Source organism: Cryptomeria japonica, chromosome 9 (genome assembly GCF_030272615.1).
Source record: "Cryptomeria japonica chromosome 9, Sugi_1.0, whole genome shotgun sequence".
In the NCBI taxonomy this organism is placed as follows: domain Eukaryota; kingdom Viridiplantae; phylum Streptophyta; class Pinopsida; order Cupressales; family Cupressaceae; genus Cryptomeria; species Cryptomeria japonica.
In genome coordinates this window covers 266432537-266459745 of record NC_081413.1, presented here as the reverse complement: position 1 = coordinate 266459745, position 27209 = coordinate 266432537, and the positions used below count along the sequence as shown (strand labels likewise).

Here is a 27209-nt window from a genome sequence, read left to right as displayed (position 1 = left end):
CGACCAAAGCGGCTCTTCCTTTGGCTTCGACGGTCGACCACCTTTTTCAACCTGCCACCTTTATTAACATGTTTAATAAAGTGATATATAATATTATATGTGTAGTATGGTTTGTTTTATAATTTATTTATAAATGACTTTTCATTAAACATTAAACTTTGTTTTTAATATATTCTTTGATAAAGAAATATATATATCGGATTTTCATTTCCTAATTTAATTTCATACATACATATTCAATATTTACAAATAGATGATCAAATTATTATTAGACAAATTTCGTATGAATAGACAAAACATTTGACGAAGTCAAATTTCACGATAATTGGTTATTGATATATGTATATGATTGAATAAATTTCTCATATATATATATTAGACTATTATTCAATTTACAAAATTTAAACTCGTAAGTACTCTTTTCATACATTTACATACCTGAACAAGAAGGACATAAAAACCTAGGGTCGATATTCGTTTTGGAATCATCTACACATTTTATCTCTTTTAACCATAAAGCTTAATATTTCACCATTACTCATGCAACTTAAATTCAATTCAATCGCCACTCACATCATACAATCAATACACATGTATAATTATTTAAATCAATCTACTACTCATTCCAAATTCATCATTTCAATTTGAACAAACACTCAAATGAGGTCATTTAATTCATCCACATTTTCAAGATGCAAATTATAAATCCTAATGTGGTGTGTGAAAGATTCCCTTTTCTATCGAAGTCGTTCAGTTAAAAGCAATTCTACCTGATTCGTGTTCTCGCCTTCGACCTCCTTCACCTCATCCTGCATTACTTGCACTCAAAATTTTATCAGCATTGACAAACCCAAAAGAATATTGAATTTCATATCATTTGCAGGAGTAAAAAGCATATTATATTTCCTCATACTAGATTATGAATGATCTAATCCATTTTAAATTTCAAAATCACATTACATCTTTAAATTGCACAATATTAAATAAAACGATTCGTGACATCCTTCCCCTCTTGGAAGAGACATCGTCTCAAGGTCTTGCCACTCATCAATATTCACAAAACCATAATATCTCACAAAATGTCAATCTTACCTCAAATTCAAATACCAAGAGCACACAGGCTATCCAAGTTTACATCATAAAATAATAATAATTGTTTCAAAATATCCAAAATTAAATAGCAGTTATTTCCTAAGAAAGCAAATGAGGAAAATGACGGTCAATTGTCTCAGCATCCTCCCAAGTAGCACTATCCTCAGAATATTGGTCCCACTGAACCTTAACTGAGTGAAATCTCTACTACGTAGCTTCACACTACGCTGATCTAGGATTCGGATGGGCTCCACTAACATCACCCCTGGATCTTGAACCTGTAAGGATTGCCAATCAAGAATATGAGATGCATCAGCATTGTAAGGTTTCAATAAAGACACATGAAACACATTATGGATTCGAGCTAGAGCAGGGGGTAAAGCTAATCTATAAGCAACTGGATTGATAACCTCCAGTACATCAAAGGGTCCCACATATCTTGAAGCCAATTTTGATGATTTTCCAAACGAGATAGAGCTCTTATGAGGTTTGACTCTCAAAAAGACTTTATCTCATGCAGCGAATTGTCTAAAAGTTCTATTTCGGTCTGCATAACTCTTTTGTCGGTCAGCTGCTTCCTTCAATCTACTCTTAATCAACACCATTTGTTTATCCATTTCCTTAAGTAAATTTGGACCAATAATGATCCTATCCTCTAGTCTATCCCAGCTGATAGGTGTTCGACACTTTCGCCCATAGAGTGCTTCAAAAGGTGCCATACCTAATGATGCATGAAAGGAGTTGTTATAAGCAAATTCAACTAAGGGCAAGTACTCCTCCCATTTGTACTGCTGATCCATGCAATACATTCTCAAAAGATCCTCTACTACCTGATTAACCCTTTCTGTTTGGCCGTCAGTTTGAGGATGATATGCTGAGCTAAAATTTAGCCTTGTTCCCAATGTTGCATTCAATGTTGTCCAAAATCTGGAAGTCATCCTGGTATCCCTATCAGATATAATAGTTTCTGGAACTCCATGTAACCGAAAAATTTCTTGCACAAATTTCTTGGCAAGAACAAATGATCCATCTTTTAGATTACCAGGTATGAAATGTGAAACTTTAGTCAACTTGTCCACCACTACTAAGATAGTGTCATGCTTATTCTTACTCATCGGTAATCCTTGGATGAAATCCATACTGATTACCTGCCACTTGTATTCTGGTATAACATGTTGAAATAGAAGTCCTGCTAGATGAACATGTTCAGCTTTTACTCTTTGACATTCCAGACATTGTGCTACATACTCAACCACTTCTTTTCATGCTTATTCTTACTCATCGGTAATCCTTGGATGAAATCCATACTGATTACCTGCCACTTGTATTCTGGTATAACATGTTGAAATAGAAGTCCTGCTAGATGAACATGTTCAGCTTTTACTCTTTGACATTCCAGACATTGTGCTACATACTCAACCACTTCTTTTCGGAGTTTAGTCCAGAAATACAATGTTTTCAAATCAGCTACCATCTTTGTTATTCCAGGGTGTCCTGAATAAGGTGTATTGTGCATCTCATGTAAGATCAACTTCCTCAACTCTCCTCTTTAAGGTATATACATCCTTCCTTGATATCTCAAAATATCCTCTGGTTCTATCTCATATCCATCATAGCGATGGTCTGAAGAGTCTCTTTCCAAGGCTTGTTTAACTCTTATATAATGTTCATCTTGGGAAAGATTCTGCAACACTTGTTGCTTCAAATTTGTCCTTGTTGTAACCATTGCAGATAGGTGTCTTCTTCTGCTGAGAGCATCAGCTACTCTATTTTCCTTCACTTGGATATATTCAATACCAAAGTCATACTCACTTAGAAATTCAAGCCACCTTCTCTGTCTTGCATTTAGGTTAGGTTGTGTAAAAATATATTTCAATCCTAAATGATCCGTTTTAAGCTCAAAAGGCTTCCCTAAGAGGTAATGCCTCCACATTTGCAATGCATGCACAATAGCTAGTAGTTCTAAATCATACAGAGCATAATTCATCTCATATTGCCTTAGCTTTCGTGATTCATATGCAACCACCTTTCCTTCTTGCATCAATACTGCTCCCACACCTTCACGCGAGGTATCTGTAATAACTACAAAATGTCCCTTGGGATTTGGTATTGTTAATACTGGTGCTCTTGTCTATTTTGCAGTGAATTAGAACTTCCTAGTTTCCAAACCCAAGTTAACCTTTATGTTGCACCACTAGGATCATATGATGTGATCTTAGGTATTAATTGGTTGACTGAACATAAAGCCATAGTGAACTGTGAAGATAAGGTCATTAGTTGCATGGATGATTTTGGGAAAAAGCGCCTGATTCTTGTTCTCGTCTGCGTTCGAAAGACAGAAGGAAGCGACTCAGACTAAAGATCGACGGATGCATCTTCTTGTATATTCTTAAGGCAATTTGGAAGCCTAAGTAGGAAATAAGAACTTCTTTGTATTGGATATTGTATTATTCATGTGCATTATTATGATATATTCGATGTTTGCTTATATCTTGTATAAAATATGCTTAGAGATTGAAATTTTAAGTTTATTTATGAATAAAGCGTAGTTTAGGGTTAGATCCTAGATTGACGTCTTTACATATACGTTTCCTCTATCACAATGTAAAAAGTGTTATCTCTAGAAAATATGAATTATTCAACCATTAGTGTATAGGTTCACTTAAAATCTATGTTTTTGCAAAACCATACAAAAATGTGGCCAAAATTGATGTTCTAATTTTTTTATATTGAGAAAATAAAAATACTATGAAAGCTAAATTAGCTAATCGATGTGCCAGTTCTTGCACCATGATTATCACAAAGTGCTTAATATCTTTATAGAACATAAGGTGTCTCCACTTTTGATTCTACGATTGTATATTGAGGAAGGTTGCTTGATCTTAGATGTTAGAGACATAGCCTACTGGTCAGTCTGTTTGTTCCTATTTAGGCAATAATAACACTTGTTTTTGGATTGTGGTTCAGGTAAACAGAGGCGACTGCAATTTGTGGAGTGCCCAAATGATATGAATGCTATGATTGATGCAGCCAAAATTGCTGACCTTGTATTGCTTCTCATCGATGGAAGTTATGGTTTTGAAATGGTGAGTGCAACAAAGTGTGCATGGATATTTGTAGAAGGGTTCAATGTATAATTCATTGTTCTCATAGCATCAATACATGTAACTCTTTCTTGCAATGCATGTTTCAAATTGTATTTCTAAGGAACAGATTGTTATGGTTCTTATTATGTAATTTGTATTGAAATTTATCAGATACATTCTTCTTAATCATGTATTTGAATTTTTGTATATACCCTGCCTTGATAATTTGTTATGCAGAACACATTAAGAGTTTTATTTTGAAGTTGCAGCCTATCTTGCTTTAAATGGAGTTGCTGGATGCTTCATCTGCTTGACCATACACCTGTATATATGTATTGGATATGAGCATGGATGCAGTCTGAATATGGCTGGAATACTGTTTTTGGACACATCGGAATAGTAGCCCAAATTTAGATCATATCTGGTGTTTCTGGATAGGGTACTGTTGATGTGTTTTTTAGGCACATGCAAATACATAATAAAATACCTTAAGTATCTTATCCTCTCTTGAACAAAATCTCTCGGATGCTGAAGATTAGCTTAAGGATCATTCGAGACGACTCCAAGGTTCATGAATGTAGGGTCACTACGTGTGGATAAGCTTTGTTGGTTGATGTCATTATGCTGGAATCATAAGGGGATTTACATTCGAATGTCTGAATGCTTGATTTGCTTGAACTCGATCATCTGATGTTGCTATATGGTGATGCTTTTGATCCTAAACTAGCTTGAATTGAAAAAAAGGGCAAAAGGAAAGGGCTGTGAGAGTCTATTCTAAGACCTAGAATGTAAGAAGATAGTTGAATGATTAGCTGGAATCCTACTGGGCCAGGTCTCACTATCAAACTGAACAATTTGACACAAGCTCAGTGCAATCTTCTAAGGACGTTTCAAAGATACTCAAATCATTACCATCGAACATTGATCACCATTCAAGTTGATGCATAAGCAATGGATGTATAAGGATTCAAAGTTAAGCTCATATCACTCTAGTTGACCACGCAAGGTACACTTACAATCAACAAGAAGCTAGTGGTATGGACAAAACGGATTCCACACAAATACATTTAATAAATTCCTCCACTCAATTTAATTAATTTATCATCTAACATGAAGATCCAACAAGAAACCATGCACATTGTAAAGAAACAACACACTTCACCATAACTTCAATGAAAATGGAGTTCATTTACAACTTAGGCAACAATTTATGCCTTCTCCTTCTAATCTAACTTCTATTCTAATTGCTATTCTATTCTCCCCTATTCTATTCTCCTCTTGCTACTAACTATTCGCTATTAACCTTTACAAATGAAGAGTTTGAGCTTTATATAGAGAGCTCATTTACAATGAATGGACAGTATTGAATCTTCATCAATGGCCAAGATTTTATAATGAAACCCTAATTAGGGTTTGTTACAACAAACTCTCCTTAGCCAATGAGAAAATTACATTCAGTGAGTGTGGACCAATAAATATCAACGGTAGGTACATCGGAGTTTGTGCATCCATGGGTGAGTCTGGTGCATTGAATCAAGACTTGTTGAGGTAGACCTTTCAGATTGGTGGAGTAGTGACTGGGATGCCACCTCAATCTTTCACTTTGTAGACTTGATTTGATTCATCATCATGAAAGGATGTTGATAGATATCTCTTGATACTCAACATTATCCGGTTTGCTCAGTGTAATGATGATGATGAGAAGCAAACTTTGATTAACTCTTTTGAAACTATCTGCTTCTTAAATCATGTTCGACATAGGTCCTGTGATGACTTTGGTCAATCCTCCTCTTGCTCGTGATATACTTGATGAAAGGTGCATGTGGTTGAATGTAGTCCTTCCTTGTATTGACTTCGATTCTTGGATTCTCGAAGGGAATTCAAGATTGTCAAACATTCCTCCATCATGTAGGTTATCTTTCTTTATGTACCACGGCCTTGAGGTAGTTGAATGATCTTTCTTTACAGTCCGTGATAACCTCATGCTTCCATGATGTGGTGAGAGCCTTCGAACACCTTGAGATCTTTTCTTCTTTGATGTTTGTTGATGAAGTTCTTTGAAGGCATTTTTCTTGTATCTAGTCCTTGGTGTTGAAATTTTCTCCTTGAGATCCTTGTTACAATCTTCCTCCAACTTGGTCCTTTTGATCTCCTTCCTATCTCTTGCAAAACAAACAAATGGGCATCAAACATACATGATATATAAGCTTTACATACTCCCATCTTAACTTGATCTTTTATTCTATATGTTGCAGATCTGATATGTGCAGGCTTAAGCGGGGTCAATCCTTTGCTTGAGCAAATTTGCTGTCCTTTGGATGAATTCACTCCTTCCTTTGTGAATTTGCTGTTGTTCTGATAGAATTCTCCCCTTAAAGTGACTGATTCTGCTCCTTTGCCAATCAGATTTGCAAATGATGTTGATTGGGTTCCTTGCCTTGCTGATGAAGTTCGCTGACCTGCCGCTGACCTACTCAAATTCGCACTTGTGCTGCCTCAATTTCTCTAAGATGCTGTTAAATCTGATAAATTTGCTTTCTTGTCGAGGAAATTTGCTGTCTTGCTAGTCAAATTCTTCTATTTGCTGGGTAGATTCAGTAGGTCGGCTGTTTAAATTGATAGTTGTTTTGAATGTTTTGACCCTCCCCTTATAGGTGTTTAGAGTAACGGTTATGTCTTTTGGGGTGCAAGGCTGACTTGATAACAAATTACCTTTCTCATGCTGGCCGACTTGATAACAAATTACCTTTCTCATGCTGGCCGACTTCACCTTCTTGCCAAAATGCTTGACTTCATCTTCTTGCCAAAATGCTTGAATATGAGGAATTCGCGCAAAACAGGGGGCAAGGTACATTATTTCACCAAATTCGCTTGGGACCTTGGACAAGGTACATTATTTGACAAACTTCGCTCCTGACCTTGGGCAAGGTACATGCTCTTGACAGATCTTGCTCCAATCAATGAGTGAGGTACATGTCCTCAAGGTAAGATTTGCTCCAAACATGATGCAAGGGACAGATTCAAGACAATATTCGCTCCAATCTTGAGGCAAGATACATGATCTAACCAAATTCACTCTTGGTCTTGGGCAAGGTACGGGACCTAAATGAAAAATTCGCTCTGATTGGAGGGCAAGGTACATGACCTAGGGAAAGATTCGCTCTCAATCCTTAGCAAGGTACACAACTTGGTGAGAATTTCACTCTAGACCCTTGGCAAGGTATGCAACTTGGTGAGAATTTTGCTCTGGACCCTTGGCAAGGTACGGGGTTTAAATAAGAAATTCGCTCAATGTCCTTGACAAGGTACCCTGCCTTAAGTTATTTCGCTTCAGCTGGTAGCCAAGGTACATGAGTCTTGGAGAAATTCGCTCCAAAGTTGAAGGGACCAAGCCTCAAGGTGAATTCGCTCAATTTGGAGGGCAAGGTACATTGTTTTAATGAAAATTCACTCCAAATTGAGAGCAAGGGACAGGGTCTTAGTAAATTTGGAAATGAGGGGCCCCAGTCTTTGCAAGCAAAAATTTGAAAGAGCTTTGCAAGTTGATTTTCATGTCAGAATTTTGATTCCCCTTTGCTTCTCCAACACTTGATTTGCTTTATTTGTGTGCTTTGATTGATATCTTGCTAAGCAGAAGTTTCATGTCCATTTGCATTGACAAGTTTACTTGATCAGATTTCGATTATCTCACCTTATTAAGACCAATCGGCTTTAATGGCTTGATTTGTAGGAGTTGATCTTATTGATCAAACTTTAGTTGCTCTTTTCCAATCCGTCCTCTGGCACATCATCTGCACTTGACAACTTAGTTGGTCATTATCATTTGGTTTGCACAAGGAAGCCTGATTGTATTTTATCCTTGATCAGATTTTGATCACCTGCCCTGTGAAGACCTCCAAGCGGTTGAGCTAGTTTTCATTGCATTGTTGAGAAACATTCATGATTGTGAATGCAAGAACAAATTGTAACAATGAAAACATTAGTTCATAATCTTGCATTTAAAATAACTTTTATGAAATCACTTTTTAAAAGGAGGTTTGTAAAGCAAATTTCATCACGTAATCAACTGTTTCACCAATCCTTTCCATGATGTCTAAAAATGTGGAACTGATGATGTTGATAATGAAATCCACTCAGATTTGTATGTAATCCAATTGTTTCTTATTCACAGTTGCTCTCTATCGAGTTATTAGCATCTTGATTGTTCAATCATACTTTGGAAATTATAGAAATGCAACAGTAAAAAAAAATGATGAAACAAAGTGCTCAAATCTGGGCATGAATGCCCTATCGCTTCTTCCAAAATCCTCCTCCTTGGCTGGCCTCTCCCTTATTCAATACTTGTCTTTGAATTCTAATTTGTATGTTCAACTTCGTACTTAGCGATTCCCTTTCTGCTTTGGAATTATTTGAATTGCCTTATGCCAGGTAGGCCTCCATGAACAAATTCACCCTTGAATCACCTTAATTCTGCTATCAAATTGCTGGACTTGATCTCCTTCAACGTCTTGTTCTAAATCCGATTCTGCTTTGTAATAAGTATGCATCTATATCTACCTGTCATCACTTAAGATTGACAGAAGAAAGTGATGGCTTTTGCACACAGATCACTCCTGCTGGGAATTCGTATTTTGAGTCTGGCTTAAACCTGCACCTTATGTGAAGTGATTGCTTGAAACAGTCTGCTCTTTTATAATCTGATTTTGGACACGTCTTTTGTTTCAAGGGCCAGCTTCCTATCCTTTTGTCGCCACACCTTGCATTATGTATCATCGTGGCATGTGCTGGGATATTAGGAGCCAAATAGAATGATGAGGTGGCTCTTTTCTTTTTTTAATTATGCCTTAAAATTTTTTACCTTCTTTCATTTTTAAGCTTTGATGGGCCCAAACAATGATATGGTAGGAAGTCAAAAGAAATGCTCTAAGCTTTAAAAGAACCCTTTTAAAATCTCCACTTCAGATTTGGTGGGGCCCAGCATGTGATGAGGCAAGGATGGATGAAGAAATGTGAGGTGTTGAGGAAAGGCCACGGGTGAAAGGGAAGAAGAGGATGTTGGGGGAAAGGGAGACATAAGGGGTATGGACGTGGGAGATAGGTGATACGTGGGGGAAGGTAGATTTAGGATGTGGGAGGTATAAGAGATAATGGAAGGAGTTAGGATACATGGGGAGTAAAGTGGAGTGGGAGGTATAAGGGGGTGCTGCGGTAGATAGTAAAAAGGGTAAAGGGGAGGTATGGGTGACGTTGGGAGTTATAAAGGGTAGGAAAATGGTAATTAGGAATAAAGGTGGGAAATGGGAATAATTAGGTAGGTAGGGAGGTTAGGATAGGGATAGGATAGGGGTAGGCTAAGGGGTATAGAGGTAGGAGGGTGGAAGATGTAGGTGTGGGCAAAGGTAGGTATAGGCGAAAGTGAAGGTATGTGTAGGTCATAGTATAGGTAGGTGTAAATATAGGTGAAGGGTAGTGGATGAGTATACTAGGATGGGAAGGGGGTTAGATAAATGAAGGCATAGGTGAAGATATGGTAAATGGAAGTGAAGCATGGTAGGGGGGTGGAAATGGAAGGAAATGGAATGGTGAAATGGTGATGGTAATGATGAGAAATGGAAATGGGAGTGATTGGGTTTGGGCACCCACCGACAAAACTGGGAGAAGTGGAGGGGATTATATTTTGGCTGGGCAAAGGGAGTGTTGAACCTCACTTCATTCTTAAGAGGGAGACTTGATCAGCTCCTGAGCAACTACAAACAAAAGGTTAATAGCAAAGACTCGACAACAACTAACAATTAAGCCAAGACGACTAACCTAGAAAGCGAAAAAGTGGGGGTCCCCATTTGCGATGGGGCGATGTGTGAATACCTCACAACAGGTACCAGGCCATGTGGAGCCATAGGGCTATAAAATAACATCAAAAAACCTCAGAAAAGATGAACTATTGAAAAAAATTGTTATAAAAACATGAATTACTAGAGTGAACTTCTCTCTATGTATGGCTAATTTTATGTAATATGCACCCCTTAGATTTTGGTTTTTTGAAAGTTTGCCAAGTAACTTAACAATAAACAACATCCCTGTAATAGGTCACTGCTGAAATAAATATTGTCATTTGAATCCTGCAAGTGCTGAGTACATCAAAATTTCAATTGAGATGTCATTTGCAGGCATATGGTCATTTCATATTAATTAGTATTGAAATAGACATAAGCAAGTACATTAAATACCTCATATAAGCATCATAAATAGCTCGTTAAGGTCTGAACCATTGAGTAGAAAGAAACAGGTCTGAAACTCGCACGAATACACTCAGCAACAGCTTGGAATCTCCAGCAATAAACTCCCAATACTCCAAGGCAATAACCATGTAATCACCAACATAGGAGTTAAGTCTCCAACTGATTTGTCACTCCAAGAAAATTCTGAAATAAGCTTTTGCGGGTCTGAAATTACAACAGCAGCACTACCAATTCTGAATGTAGCACCCCAACAAGACCACTATGCATGAAACCCTCACCAACACAGACCAAAGTATTCACAATGGAAAGTGGATCTAAACTTAACTGAAACCCTCACAAATTCTCATGGAAGGTGGTGACCCAGCTTACCAGAATTGTTTGAAGCAATACCCATAAACATGGGATCAACCCACCAACTAGAGCATCAAGATTGTAGGTTTACGGACCAGCTTGAGAACAAGGATTTGACCAGCAACATAACCCTGCAAACTTAAATCAAACACACCAAAAAACAATGCCGTAAACAACATGGAAAATTTACCATAAATATGGGTCCAAACAGCCATCAAAAACCCATGAATATTGAATCCTTTTGAATACCCGAATCACCAAATTCTCTGAAACTCAATTTATTTTCTGAATTCCAACAACATTCTGTTATGTGTGGAGTGCGTAAACCTTGTATGAATAAATGAGAGCCCAAACTCCAATTTATACCGTTTGGAGGAAAATTTAGGGCTTTCAAATTATAAGTATTTTATCTCCCTCCAAAAGGGTCCCCATAACACCTTTTTAAAACAACTTTAGTTCCCCACAACCTGCACGTCCAATTTGGGAACATTTACTTTACAAAACATTTAACACTACACTTGATAATAAAACACCACTTTAATACTTAAATTTAAATATTTAAAAATAATTCCAATCACCTTATGGGAACTTGCCAATACACCGGGAATGGAGAATCTAACATGCCTGAACCGATTGAAGCTGGAAGATGATAAGTGATGTTGGCACAAGCACATACTATAAATAGTGGCGTTCTCTGAGAATCAAAAAGAACAAACCCCAAAAAACCTATAAATATCTATGCCATGCAAGCATTTACTATAAATAACAATGTTCTTTGAGGACCAAAGCGAACAAACCCAAAAAAACCCCAAAAAACCCAAAAAGATCGATGCCATGTAAGCACTTACTATAAATAGCAATGTTCTCTAAGAACTCGAGAACAAACCCAAAAAATCCCAAAAAGATCAGTGCCATGCAAGCACTTGCTATAAATAGAAGTGCTCTCTGAGGACCAAAGAGAACAAACCCAAAAAACCTAGAAAGATCGGTGTGATGCAAGCACTTACTATAATCAGTAATTGCTGTTGAAACCCATTGAACTTGAGAACTGAGCTCACCAAGAACATTAGGACACTTCTTGCACATCTGAGAATCTAAGGAAACCCTGAAAACTGGTCAACACTCGCAGAACAAGATGGCGTAAAAATAAGGACATTACATTTTATTTAGTATTCTAAAATTGTTTTTCTGTGCTCTGCTAGATCTATCATATTATTTAGCTTCAAGTTTTAGATACCTCCTTATCATGAGTCTCATATCACACCATTCCATTGGGTAACCCAGGAGCTTTACATGTAGATTCAAGATTTTATTAGTGGGCCACGTTATCTTCTAGTTGATAGTTTAAATCTTTCTGGAGTCATTGGATGTCACTAGCTGAAGCTTATTTCCTGTCTTTCCTCCCTGATCCGTAAGTCATTTTATATGGTTAGTTCTTTGGTTATGAAAGCTTCTCTGTAAAATGTTACATAATCTTTAGCATGTATTGAGAACATGCAACGTTATTTGTGTTTTGGACCTAACAATTGGTTTATTCACATTTGAGGCTAGAATAATATATTTTCTTATAGTTAATTTGGTGTGTGTGTATTATCTAAGTGAATATGCTGTTTTATTTACCTTTCAACTGTAACTTGCTTTTTTGACAGGAAACATTTGAGTTTTTGAATGTTCTTCAAGTTCATGGATTTCCCAAGGTCATGGGAGTTCTTACACATTTGGACAAGTTTAAGGATGTAAAGAAGCTGAGGAAGACAAAGCAACGTCTCAAACATCGGTTTTGGACAGAGATATATGATGGTGCAAAGCTATTCTATCTTTCTGGTCTAATTCATGGAAAGTAAGAGTTTGTGTCTTCCTAAACTTTTTGCTTTAATTACTGCTGTGATTGTGAACTTTTAACATTGAGTAAATGCTATTTTTGTTATGAGATGGTGATGTAGCTACCAGTATTGAAGTTACAAGTATTTACTGAAGAAGAATTTATTAAGTGGCCATTGTTAGTTATTTAAATATTTTAACTTTTTTGTATTTACATTTTTCTTTCAGGTATCCTAAGCGTGAAATACATAATCTTGCAAGATTTATTTCTGTTGCAAAGTTTCGTCCCTTGTCATGGAGAACTTCTCATCCATACATATTGGTGGATCGTTTTGAGGATGTCACTCCTCCAGAGTGTGTACAAGAAGACCAAAAATGTGATCGAAATGTTACTCTTTATGGTTACTTGCGTGGTTGCAATCTGAAGAAGGGAACAAAGGTAATTTTCTGTTTTTGCACTCATGTTTTTGTTCAATTGGTGAATTAGTTTGTCATTGGTTCTCTCACCTTAAAAAATTAAAACTGAATGCTTATCATCCGTAAAGCCAGAAAATTTGAATTGTCTTCAAGGCCACATTTTTATTTGACTAATCATTTTTTTATAACAAAGCATGACATCTCCCCTGCAGCTGGCAGTATTTGCAAATATTCTTGAAACAAAACTGATTTAAGCACCTTTTGAGATATCTGATGTATTGCCCTGTTTAACAAAATCTACAAATCGTAATGAAGGCAACTGCTAAGTGATTGAACATCATCTTGCCCTCCATAATCTCTGAAGAGCAAGCAGTCTATATACAAGAGAAGTAAATCTTGGAAGTAACCAATCGAAGCCACAAAATGATGCAGTCACCAAACCTCTCAAAAGAGAAGGGTGTGATAGCCAAACTTGACATCAGCAAAGCCTACAACAAAGTGAGTTGGAACATTCTAAGATTTTTTTTTGAACTTGACACCATTGATCCTGTATGCTTCTCTCTCTCTGGAGATGCTCCCTTTTTGATCCAACACATGAAATTTCAGTTAGGAATGCAGGCAAATCATCTCGCACAATCTCATCTGAGCTCAATGATGGGACCACAACAAAGTAGCCTGAGGACCATTAAATTATGGTTAATGGTTTGGATGGATTCTAGTAGACCTTGAAGGAGCAAAGGGACAGTGTTGTAAGAGACTACTGCAGAATTGAAATCATCAATTTCTAGGATTCTACAACACATAAGGATGTTTAAAGCTCTATTTGACAAACAGCTGAAGCTAAATCAAATAATGAGATAAACAAGAGTCACTTTGAATGGGCAGTTAAACACACCATTGTGGTGCATCTAGAACTTGATGTTACTCAATCTTTCCAGATACTCGGCCAAGGCAAGTTTGGAATAGGATGGGAATTATGGTAGCTTGTATTCTCAAAGTTGATGCCTTCATGTGGCTAGCCTCAAGATATTTACACTAGAGATGCTGTGAAAAGGGGATTTAAACACCCTAGTAGGTGCGTCCTCTATTGACAACTCAAGGAGTGCGCATAGCACCTCCTTTTGGTGATTTTGATCTTCAAATCTAGTACAAGGCTTTAAACAAGTTCAATTTGAATTAGGTAATCCCGAGTCATTTCTTAAATTGCTATTGGCATGGTCTTGTCCAAACAACAAATCCCAACTTGAGGATCTTTGGAAGGTCTCCCCTCTCTGATTACATGGAGCATTTGGCTAGAACATAAAAATAGGAGTTTTCCATGATCAAAACCTCTCTTTGGAACATTGTGTTGCCAAAATTGAAGTGGCCATTTTAAAATGGGTATCCTCCCAAGCCAAGATCCACCCATATGAATTCAAAGACAAAGGCAAATAAAGAAGACTCAAATTAATCTTATTACCTCTAATGGGACAAGAGATTTCAATGTCAACAAGATTGAAATAAGATGGACTCCTCACCCACTATATTTTGATGGTTTTAGAAGATAATCATGGAGTTGTTGGTGCAAGTGTCACATCAATGATTGTACAAGTAAATTGGTAACGAATTCAGTTGTTCATATACTGAGGGTACTTGAACAATGAAAAATAGGATGTTGCCTTAGTTAAAGGCTTAAAGGTACTTGTTGACGTGTATTTTGTACACTATCAAACATAGAATAAAATACCCAAGGGTACCTTATCCTCTCTTGAGTAAAGCCTCTGAATGCTGAAGATATCGCGAAAAGGATCAATCAGGGTGACTTCAAGGTTCTTCGTTGTAGGATCTCTACGTGTGGATAAGCACCAGTGGTCGTTGTGAATGCTGTTTCTTCAAGGGGTCTTACGCACTTTGAAAGCTGGTCCGTGTTACTCTTGCTTGACTGCAGGAATAGGATTTTTCCTAATACTAACAAATTCTCAAAAAAAAGATCAAAAGATAGGGTTTGCAAGAGATGAATTCTAATCTAATCCTAAGAGTGACTCAATGTAGGCTAGACTTGGTAAGATTCTACCAATTTCAGTATTGCCAAGGAATTACAACTTTATTGGAATTGATGCGATCTTCTAAGGTGATTAGTGATTTTCAAATCATCAAGAATTATAGATGCTACCATAAAGATACATATCAATATTTCAATAATGACTGAAGGTTCAAGCAATCTAAATATCTCCAGCTGACCACGCAAGGCGTCCTTACAATCAGTAAAAAGCTAGTGGTTTGGAACATGAATCTCACCAAAGATCAAGCACAATACTTAGTCCTTTAAACTTAAATACTACTTCGACTGAGAATGATTCAAGAAAGTAAACAACCATGAAGATAGCCACAAGATTTGCAATAAAACACCATAACTTCAATATTTTATTGATCTCAAAGCCAAAATAGACAACAATTGTTTGAAATTCTTTCTTCACTACTCAATCTTGCTACAAAATAACTTTCTTCTCTCCAAAGCTCTAACTATCTATCTCCTTAATATCTAATCTCTAATGACAAAATGAAAATGAGTGAGGGTATATATAGCATCCTCAATTACAATGAACGGCCCAGATCAAAAGAAGATCAATGGCTGAGATTCTGACACCTAAACCCTAATTAGGGTTTGTTACAAAAAGTTCCCCTTTTAGATGAACATTATTAAATGCATAACCAAATATTTAATTTGCACAAAAATCGAGGAAACATAGACCAATGATAATTAAGATGCCACATCATTCTATAACAACCTTTCTTCTAGAACCTTATTCCCTTTCCAATGCTCTTTCTTAGCATATGCAATGAATCTGGACACAATTCCTTCAATCTCAGCAATGGGAATCTCAGGAAGATTCTTCATGCGCTCCTCCAAGTGGATAACTTGATCAAAGGCAGTGAGAAGAGCAGCTTCCCATCCAGTTCGAGTTCTTTGATCTTCTCAATCAGGAGCATAGTAGTGAACATTAGATCCCGTTGCTCATCTGTGATGACATTCTCATCCTTGCAAAAGATGACCTTGACTCTCTCTTCCAACTCTTGGAGGTCCACATCCGTCTCAACTTCGATCCTCCTGCCGAGAATGGTACATAACACTTCAAACACCTTATCCTGAATTGGATGGATGACACCTTCAACTTGATTGCATTTGCTGCTAATGTCCTCGAAAAGAACCTCTTTCATCTGGAGTAGAGTTGACCACTGAAGTAGGTTATGAGCTCCTCCATCCATTATCTTTTCTTGTGCTAGGATTTTCCTTGGTGTTTGCTTGATTGCTTGCAGAGCAAGGATGATAACATCTCTAGTGTGAGTGAAAGCGGCTACAGTTATCATTAGATTGTGGATGATCTCAAGGACCTGGATAGCTCAATGGATTGTCTTCATCATTCTTGTTGTAAATTCAACGGCTACTGTGTGGGATTTGTCAATCCAAGAGCTCATAAGCTGAACCAAGCTCTTGACTCTTTCTGCCTCGCCAACTGATTCGAGGGGAAGTGCTTGCACAAGAGATACTGCCGGATCCTAACGTCCCAAGGGCTGATTGAGATGGGTAAAGTAACCTCTCCAAGCACCGACTTCTCTCTCAAGCTTTCTATTCTTTTCCATTTCTTCTTTAAGCTTGTCTTTAAGTGCTTCAAATGAATCGGTTGCCTCATCCAGTGCCTGTTCAGTAGTGAGGGGACCAAGCTCAAATGTTTCTACTTCATACTCATCTGCAAGGATTTCACCTTCATCCTGTCTCATCTCTGATCACCTTGGACATCTTGGTGGCCGCCTTCTTCTCCGTTACTTCTTGAGAATTTCCTATAAGGCTCTCTAAGTCAATTACATCATCTTCATCTTCAATCACAATCACCCTCGTTAGTCTCTCCTTCAACCAGTCCGGGATGGTGGATCTCGTCTCTCTAACTTGTATTTCTTTAGGCAATGGTTCATCTTCTCGGAGAGGAGATGTCGCCTCATCATCATTCTTCTCTTTATGTAGCTCATCAACTTGGGGAGATTGACTTGATGAATGCTGAGGTGCCTGCCTTTTCTCAGGTTTATCATTCTGTACCATGGACTCCATAGATTCATCAACCTCAGGCACCGTCTTCTCTTGTCCTTCAGCTTGACTTGCCTTTTTTCAATGTCGAGAAGATGTGCCTGATGAGCGATCTCGATTGGACTCTTGCTTCTTCTTGGAGGGCTCTCTTTTCTCATGTCTTTCTTTCCTCTTTGCGCCTCTAGGATGAGAATTGTCTTCACTTACGCTTGCTCCTCCTTCTTTTGGTCTTCTCTCCAAAGTAAAAGTCATTGGTATGCTCTGCTCTCTTAGCTTCTGATGTTGCACATCCACCCATTTGCGAGTACATGACAAAACTGGAGCCATTAAAGCTCTCAAGTCCAAAACCTCAGGTTCATTCCAATCTATCTTCACTGGTTTGTCTTCTCTGTCATAAGATGACTGGAGATGTCTACCGCTATCCTGTGCTTGATCTGCTACCCTATAAACTTTGCATTTCCTGATAAGATCTAAGGGTAGCCTGGAATGCATCTTTCTTTTAACCTCTAAATCACTTGAGAGATTCATCCAAAAGTCCTCTACTTGAAATTCGTGTTTGTACTTCTTACCAACTGTCCCCTCCATATAACCATGAGGATCAAAATTCTCCCTCGAGGCAAAGAATGTGAATGAATATAAAGCCAATTCCTTCTCTGCATCCTCCAAGGCTTGAGTATTAGGACATACCTCAACTGAATTCCCCAATATGATGGGCACGGGAACTCCATGTCCATGCTTGTGTCTGGATGCCTTTGCATAAGCTGCTAACTGTCTAGTCACCTCAAGTAGCACTATCCTCTCTGTCGGATACCTCGACAACATGTAGGGAGGTGAAGGACACCCATGAACTCTGATATATGTAAACTTTTGAAACTGGATGAACCATGCACCATACTTCTTCACAAGTTCTTGTGCATCCAGAGATAGTCGATTATGAATCCCACCTTGCAATATCCTAGTGATGTTCATCATGAAGGTGTCATTGACTAACTTGTAGTCACCTCTGGGAGGATGATGCAAATGAACATAAGAGTCACAAACTCTCACTTCTCCGGGTCCTCTTCCAATCACTCCTTTGTGAGGTAGCCCTGCATACTCGAAACTCTTGATCAAGGCATATATGACATATGAGCTCATGTGGAATGATTTAGTAGGTCTTAGCCTTCTCAACTGCACATCCAGACAATGGCTAATAATTCTAGCCCAATGAATCGTTCCTTTTCCTTGGACTATCACTTGGATGAAGTAGAACATCCACTTTTCGAAGTACAAGGCCTGAGGAGCCCCTGTAACTCGATTGAGCAAAGTTATCAAATCTCTGTACTCCTCCTGGAAGTCGATCCTATGTGGTGTATTGGGAATCTTGCTCGGGCGAGGACGACTTTTGAGCAACCAATTCTTATTGATGAGATTCAGGCAAGTGTCAGGATCATACTCATACATTGACCTGGCTCCTTCTAAACTTTTGTAAATCATATCTTTATGCTCTGGAAGATGGAGAGCCTCACTTATAGCCTCCTCTGAAAGGTAAGCCATAGTGTTTCCTTCCTTGGATACGATCGATCTTGATTGTGAGTCATAATGGCAGGCACACTCGATCATCAGCTCATGACACTGGACTGCTGGAGGGAAACCGGCTGCCTTGATGATACCACTTTCAATTATCTTCTTTGCGACAGGTGATGGCTTGCCGATGTAGGGGACCTCTTGAAACTTCTTCATACTGAAGTTTCCCAAGTTGGTATCTCCGATGTTGCTCCATTTGGACATGATCTTGGTCTCCAATTCTTCATTCTTCTGATCTTCCTTCATGAGACCTGGACGACTAGTAGATGCTCTTGCCTTTGGAGTCGCCATCTTGACACCTACACAACATTTCACAATTAGTAATATACCTTGAAGCGTAGAAGTATAGAGTAGAAAGGAAGATTTAGGATTTTAATTAGGAAACTTCATGATAAATCTTGAGTTATCATTTAAAATTAACTATGCAATACTTGGAATTTTCAAAACCAAAGTTCAAAATTCAAATCTTCAACAATGGTGTCAAGATGATTTCGCCATACCTCCTCTTGAGTATTAAACTCTAAGAAATGATGCAAAAATAGATGAATTTCGCTAGGCAAAATGTAGATCAAAGTTCTCCCTTGAATAAAAATGCGCCTCCTTTAGTCTTCACAAGAATCAATTTCACTTCCTTCTAGTCTCCAACTCTTGAAATAAATTCGCTCCAAATAGACCAGATTTCGTACCTCCTTCTTGCTCTCCAAATTCGCACTTGAAGCAATGATTGAATGATGAAAAAAACACCTCCAATATATAGAGCGCCCACCCCTTTGCTCCCTCTAGGCTGACTTGGCAAAAAGAGGTTAAAAAAAATAAATAAAATTGCAAAAAGGAGGGGCCGACTTGATAAAATTAATAAAAATAAGACCTTAAGCGCTCCATATTTAATTTTTATTTCATAAAAATTAATTTTAAATGCCTTAACAATAAAAGTTCGATTTTTTAAGACTCAAAATTAATTTATTAAATGTCAATATGTCCTTTATTAAATGCCAATTTAATTTTAATTAATTTCTTTTTCAAAGGCTTCGAAATTTTGAGGAATTTGGGGAATATCAATACTCAAATATGGTAAAATAAAGAATGCCACTAACTTCGCCCTGGACCCTTGGCAAGGGTCAGGAGCGAACTTTCAATTTTGCTCTTGCATTCCTCATTTTTCTTGCCCAAAACTTCATCTAGTCATTTAAATGGCATTTTTTATTGGAGATTTGAAGTTGATTTCATTTGATCTTTAGGAGGAAAATGCTATTAGGATTTTTTCGCCCTGGACCCTCAGAGAGGGTTAGGAGCGATTTTTCACTTTTGCTCTTGATCCTTCATCTTTTAATTGTCAACTCTCCTTGTGGGATAAGCGATGATCTCCTTCACTCGTTCCATGCATGCTTGATTTGCTTTTGCAATGCAAAATAAGGACTTCAAAGATTTTTGCTCTGGGCCTCCAGTGAAGGTCAGGAGCGACTTTTGCAATTTAGGCCAAGATCATCAAGTTTTGGAGGTAAATCCTTGTTCATCATGTTTTGGAGGACCTTTCCACCTTAGCACAACCTTGCCTTAGCGCGATCTTGAACGGAAGTTGTTGGTTTTGCAAATTTTGCCCTGGCCCTTCAGTGAGGGTCAGGAGCGATTTTGCACAAATTCTTGATCATTCCAACTTCAAATTACTCTTAAGGCGTAGAACATCATACTTCACTCCCTGCTGAGTCTTGAGAACAAAAATATCATCTCGAAATGCAAGGAAAGTGGGCATACTTGGAAATTTCGCCCTAGACCCTTGAAGAGGGTCAGGAGCAATTTTCCCTTTTGTCATCAAAATTTGCAATCTTAGCATCTCAATTCCACCTCAAGGCATTTCAAACATCGTTTCAACCTTGTGCCTAGGCTTAGCTTTGCTCAATTTTGGAGAAAAAGGTTGGATATTAGGTTTTTCGCCCTGGGCCCTTACTGGAGGTCAGGAGCGATTTTGCAAATTCAAGCTTATCCATCTTTTGCTAGCCCTCCAAATTATCTTCAACGGGCAAAACACACTCTTCCTCATTCATTCAAGCAAGATTTTGTCTTAATTCTTCAAATAAAGGAGAGAATCTTAGAAATTCGCCATGGACCTTCAGAGAGGGTCAGGAGCGACTTTTCAAACCTGGCTTGATTGCCTCCTTGTTGATCGTCCAAATTATATTCAATGGGTAAAACACACTTGCCTTTATCTATTGCAATCATAAAAAATCACTTTGACCTAGCAAGAAATGTGCCATTTGAAAATTTCACTCTGGACCTTCAGAGAGGGTTAGGAGCGAATTTACCCTTCTTGGGCAAAACTCCATCATTTCATCATCTTCAATCAAGTCCGGATGCTTTATCATGCTCATTTCGTCCTCCACCACGCCTTTGATATCTTAATTTGACCAAACAAGGTTAGGAATGACTCTAATAAGTTTTTTCGCCCTGGACCTTCAGAGAAGGTCAGGAGTGATTTTGATGATTCCAACAAGATCGTTCATCATCTCAAGTTAAAACTCCTTCAGGTGGATGGAGAAAGTCATTGATTTTCCACTCATTTTCAACACTTGGTCCTTTTTTCACTATAAGATGAGGGAAATCAAAATTTCGCCCTGGGCCCTCAGCAAGGGTCAGGAGCGAATTTTCCCTTAGCCTTCAAAATTCATCATTTTCCATGCCTTCAAATCTTCAAAAGCATCAAGTCACGTCCAATCATCTCTCTTGGAGACCTTGCACAAAACAAATTAGAAAAGTCAGTGACAAATATGCCTTAAATAACATTTTCGCCCTGGACCCTCAGCAAGGGTCAGGAGCGAATTTACCTTTTCTGGCTAAACTATCCAAAATTTAAGTCTCCAATCACTTCACAAGGCAGAGTTAGGTCATTCTCAAGGCCAGGAACCAGTTAGCAAGCCTTCTCAAAACAAGAATTTGGACTCAGGATGAATTTCGCCCTGGACCCTTAGCAAGGGTCAGGAGTGATTTTTGTGTCTCAGGCATCATCTTACTTCAAAAAATTGATCAAAACTCACCTATGCAAAAACACACAATTTCACCCTCAAAATGCTAACACTTAGTCAAAATTTGGATTTTTACCCCCAAAAACCTTGATTAGACCTAACCTAAGACCTACTTGACTCCCCTGAAAGGCTTACCTCACTTCAATCGTCTCAACTCTTTGGGAGGACACTTAATAACTTTCAAAATTTGACTGGACTCTGCTTGAAAAACATCCAAAAGAAACCCCTAAGGTTTAGCCCTAGCCCAGACAGACAACTCACTCACTCAAAACCCTAAAAGTAGAGAGAAGAAAAAACAAAACAAAAGCAAAAAAGAGGGGGTCCCCATTCTAATGGGGCGATGTGTGAAATGGTCACAACAGTACTTTACCACCAGTTGTGAATATTTCATCCTTAGTAGTGTAAGATCTCTTAGTGATCTTCATCTATGCTCTCACTCCATGTCAGAGCTTGAATAAAATTCTGAATGCAGTCAGGCTTCACAAGAAAATCTTCTTCTTTTATTGCATACATGAAGCTGATAAGTTGACAGATCTTCGAGTCAATGTCAACTTCTTCCATGATGCATTCTCCTAGGTTACAAATTGAGTCATGAATGTTCGTGTTTGTTTTCATGGTTTGGCAAGGAATTTATTTTGGCACAATTTCGTTAGTTGACAAATATTGGGAAAAAATAGTAATTTACTTTCAGTATATAAATCTACATTTTTTAAAAATTTGAACAATAAGAATACAAGGAAAATTAAATTGTAAGTCTGTAGTATAAGATTTAAATTAATAAATTAAATAAAACTTAATAAAAATCTGGAAGCATAAAACTTTATAAAATAAAAAAATTAATAATTCTAAATTAATCACTAAATAATTATTATTCAAATTTCAAATAATCATATAGTAATATATGAATTAAATTTGAAAACTAATTTGTTTCCTAAAACTTAATAAAATATAAAAATAGAATAAAATAAATATTAAAAAATTGAATCTTTAAAATGTAAAACCAAACTGAAAACAGAAATAAAATTTCATGAAAATGTAAATCTTTATAAAACTTTTATTTATTTTTGATATGTAAAGGTGGACTTGGGTTCATTCTCTTTGCATTAAACCATAAGTATCTACACATAAAAGGTATTTAAGAGTTTAACTATCTTGTGGCCATTGAAAGCTAGAAAGTTAGAGCTTTCTTGGCCAGGAAGAAGATACAAACCATAAACACTTATAGACATATGCTAAAACCTAGACCAAAACAAAACATAGCAACAACTATGACAATCCAAACTAAAGAAATGAACCAGCTTCCTCCATGTTACTCAATGTCGTAGTCAAAGTTACCTCACTTGCAACTAGACTAGTATTCTTGATCTTCTATTTGATGGAAAGCTTAGCCTTTAATGCCTTGTCTTGATCCACATGAGGAGGAGGTGACTAGGCATCTTTCACTTCATGTAAAATATCATCAACAAAGTTAAAAAAATAAAACAAAAAAAGTAGTGCTACAACATGACCCATGAGACCACAAATAGATAGCTCATTTAAATAAGATTAAAGACGACATTTTATTATTTTACTAGTGGAATAGGAAATGCAAGATATGATAGCCTTGATTTTGTGGACATTGATATTTAAAGATCTTCACCAATGTTCCATGGGTCTTGGGATAGGGGGATGGCAGTGGGATGGTGGTGGGGTAGGAGTTTGGGGGCAGAGCCCCTAGTGGGGTTGAGGGATAGCATTTCTAGTGTGATTAGGAGATGTGATTGAGTCCCCTAAGGGTCTTGGGGACGTCTTGGAGTCTCCTTGTATTATCCAAAATAGGGGAACATTTTAGAAATGTCCCTTGGTATGTGGTGGTAGTGGTAGACTGAAAGGGGGATATTTCTGCCAAGACCATCTTAGAATCCTCATCTTAAAAACAATTTTTTTTTTTTTTTTTGCAGGGGGGGTGGCAAACACATCCTTGTAGAACACCTATCTTCACTAAAAGGTCTAAGATGATAAGAAACCAAGGTGAAGTGTGGTATGTTTTTATCCAAACTTATTAATAGTTTATACTCAATGTCTAATATTATTGAGATGTGTAGTATTTGATATTTAAAACAATTAAAATTCATTTTTTTCCATGTATTATGTTTGTTAGAGGTTGCATGAGGTGAGGTAGTTATGAGTAAAATTTAGGAAGAAATTGCAATTATGAATGGTATGAACCTCAATTATTCTTCCTGATATAGTTGAGGCTAAAATGATTTCAACTGTCTATTAATTCCTTAACAATTTCTTATTTATGACAAACTTTAGTCTTCTTTGGGCTTGAACATGCTAGGTTTGTTCCAATTTGGAGAAGAACAAAATTGGTTTGGATTGTAGGTATGCCCAATGTTGATATTTAGTATTTTTGTAATCTTTTATACCTAAATAGAATGAAATTTCAATGGAAATTAAATGGAAAGTGTCATTTTAAAGAAAATGGAAGGTTTGATTTTCCAAGTTCTATTTAAAGGGACAAGGGAGTAGTTGCAATTCACCAATTAAAATTATATGCCAAAATTTGTTTTGGCTTGTGTTGATGTGGTTTTTATGACACCTCGAACACAGAATGGATAGTGTCATTTTAAAGAAAATGGAAGGTTTTATTTTCCAAGTTCTATTTAAAGGGACAAGGGAGTAGTTGCAATTCACCAATTAAAATTATATGCCAAAATATGTCCTGCCTTATGTTGATGTGTTTTTTATGACACCTCGAACACAGAATAAAATACTAAGTATTCTATCCTCTCTTGAACAAGGAAACCTCATATGCTAAACTATGTGATCAAATAAGGCAATCCCAAGGTTTACAATGTGAATAGTCGACTTTAATGTTGGATAGACTTAGTGAAAATAATGTGATATTGCTGGTAACACAAAGGGTCTTACATTTTGCTGGTACGTGGAACACTAAACCTGACTTGAAAAATAAAAGACAAACGAATAAGGTTAAGGAAATATAAGCTAACACCTAACAATGCAAGAAATGATTGCTGACTTAGTGAAATCAAACTAACTTTTGCTTCTCCATGAGGAAACAACTACACAAAGATGGTGCAACCTCCTAAGGGTACTCAAATGATTTTCATATCACTTATGCACATCAACACAATGAACAATGAACATAGAGCGATTGAAGTTAAGCTTTCAATATAATTTTAGACTAACCATGCATTGCAACTTGCAATCAACAAATTCCAAAAGGTATGAACATGCAGGCTTCACCATTAATCAACAATAAGATCTTCCATTCAGCTAATCAACTCCATGTAAAATTGATTTAAATTAACTTAAATCCACCATAGTTTTCAATGAAAATCATTTGTTTATTCCAACATAGTCTTGACAACAATCTCTAATCTTCTCCTACTGCTACTTCTACTCTACCTCCTATTATTGCTTTGACTATTGATCTATTTACCTTTACAAATGAGAAGGCAAAGCCTTATATAGAGGTCTTGATTGCAAATGAGGGGCAATGATTGATTACAAATCAATAGCTGAGATAATTCAAGATAAACCCTATCTAGGGTAAGTTACAACTAACTCCTCTTTGACCAGTGAGATCATTACAATATTTTGGACACATGTCCTTTGAATGTGGAAGAGTGAGAAATGAGGTTAGTGTTGTGACGTTTTCACACATCGCCCCATTGCAAATGGGGACCCCCTTCTTTTTAGGCCCTCCTGGTTTTTTGGCTTGTGTTTTTGTGGTCTTTTCGCAGCAGTCTCTGTAGTCTCTCTGCTTTGCAAGTGTTTGGGGGTCATATTGATTAAATCTGCTTTTTGTTTGAGCGAATTCGGCTAAGTCTAGAACTCGTTTTGTGAATTTTAGGTTTTTTGCCTTCTGTCCTAGATTTTAGGGTTTTTGGAAAAACTGAACATACGACTGGAATTAGGACCCTTCAAGGAACCTCCCAGTAAAATTTGAGCCAAAACAGAGCAACTTTCTGTTTTTAGAAAGTTCCTATTTTTTAGGGATTTTACTGAGTCCCGGATTGGTCTAATTTTGCCAAAAATTAAACTTACTTTTTTTAGTAAGTTCTATTTTTAGTAAGCTTCTATTTTTAGTAAGTGCTTTTCTGACCTATTTTGCCCAAACCTTGACATTTTGAAACACTTACTATTTGGGAAAATCTATTTTTAGCAGGATCTTCATAGGAAAACACTGAAAGCTGAATATCTCCGAAGCCGCTGAAGACCGAACGTTCCTGAAGACCATTTCTAAATCCGGAAAAGTCAGAAGGCAGACAAGGTGGATAAAAAATGGTTAAGTTTGGAACTCCTATTCCATAAGAGGAAAGCATGCAAAATCATCCAAGGCCAGAAATTCACATCAATCCACCAATGTCATCCTGATCCGAAAATGGCCTGAAATTTGACTAAGTCTGGAAATTTGGAAGATCTTCCAAAATCCAGAATTTGCATTATGATTCCTATGGACCTGAAACCACTCTCAAACATCTTGACAATATATATGAAATATAACTTAAAGTATAAGAAAGGAAAAAGACATATTGAAGATGCATGGACATGGCCAAAATGCGCCCAGGTCAGGGCTGGGGCGCCAAAACCAGAAATGCATTCACAAGTGGAAAATTCCACCTCTCCATGGACATGTTGAAAATGCTCCCAGATCTGGGCTGGGGCGCTGAATTGAGAAAGCCATTCACAGAAGGAAAATTCATGAATCCTTGGCGTGGTAAAAAATTTCACTCAAGCAAAAAATTTGAAATTTTGCCTAAGGCACGAAATCCAAGAAGTCAAGGAGGAATAAAAAGCAGAATTCCCCTCGGGCGAATTTTCGATTATTCTATTTTTAGACACCAAATCCCGACCAAATGTGGAAAATTTTATAGATTCAGAATCGGGGTGAAATTCTTCATCCAATGACCCTGGCTCCTAAATTTTAGGAGGATCCCTAAGAGATAGGGATGTTGAAAAGGAGACATGGACAATTCACCAAACAATGAATTCCTTCCTCAGGAGGAATTTCCGCCTCGACCTTGTGGAGGGCGCCAAAATGAACAGTGCACAAAGAGATGAATTCCTTTATCCAGGAAGAATTGCACCCAAGAAGAAGAAATTCCTGGAATAGATGAAAATTTGGCTTAGTGTTGGAAATTCCTTCCTTCGGGACAAAATTCCAAGCAAGGAAGAAATCACACCCAAGGATGAATTGAACATAAAATTTCTAAGGCAAGGAAGGAATCAGGGATGAACTGAACAAGAAATTTCCCCCCCAGGGAAAAAATTTGAAAAAGTCCATTCTCGGGCATCAAATCACATCCAAATTTCAAAAGTTTTACAAATTTGGATTCGTAGGAGAATTTTCTCTCTCCTGGACCGTGGAACCCTAATTTGGAAATTTTCCTAAAAAGTAGGAAATGTGCAAAATCGATGAAAAACCTTCTTCAAGCAAGGAAAGTTGAGGAGACTTCAAGAAAATTCTTCCTGAATCGAATTTTCCCTCTCCAACAATTCCGGATGTGCAGGAGCGGATATACGACGACAGAGTCCATTTGCATGGCGA

At 37.4% G+C, this 27209-nt stretch overlaps 1 protein-coding gene across 2 annotated transcripts in view; it reads left to right on the top strand.

Annotated features, from left to right (window-relative positions):
• The window catches only part of LOC131855931 (uncharacterized), an 82551-nt gene that overhangs the window by 33998 nt on the left and 21344 nt on the right, over nt 1–27209 (top strand). For both annotated transcript variants that reach the window (XM_059210875.1, XM_059210876.1), the window contains exons 5-7: nt 4060–4178; nt 12418–12608; nt 12818–13028. In XM_059210875.1, the coding sequence (XP_059066858.1) occupies nt 4060–4178; nt 12418–12608; nt 12818–13028 (521 nt within the window). The remainder of the gene's footprint in view (nt 1–4059; nt 4179–12417; nt 12609–12817; nt 13029–27209) is intronic.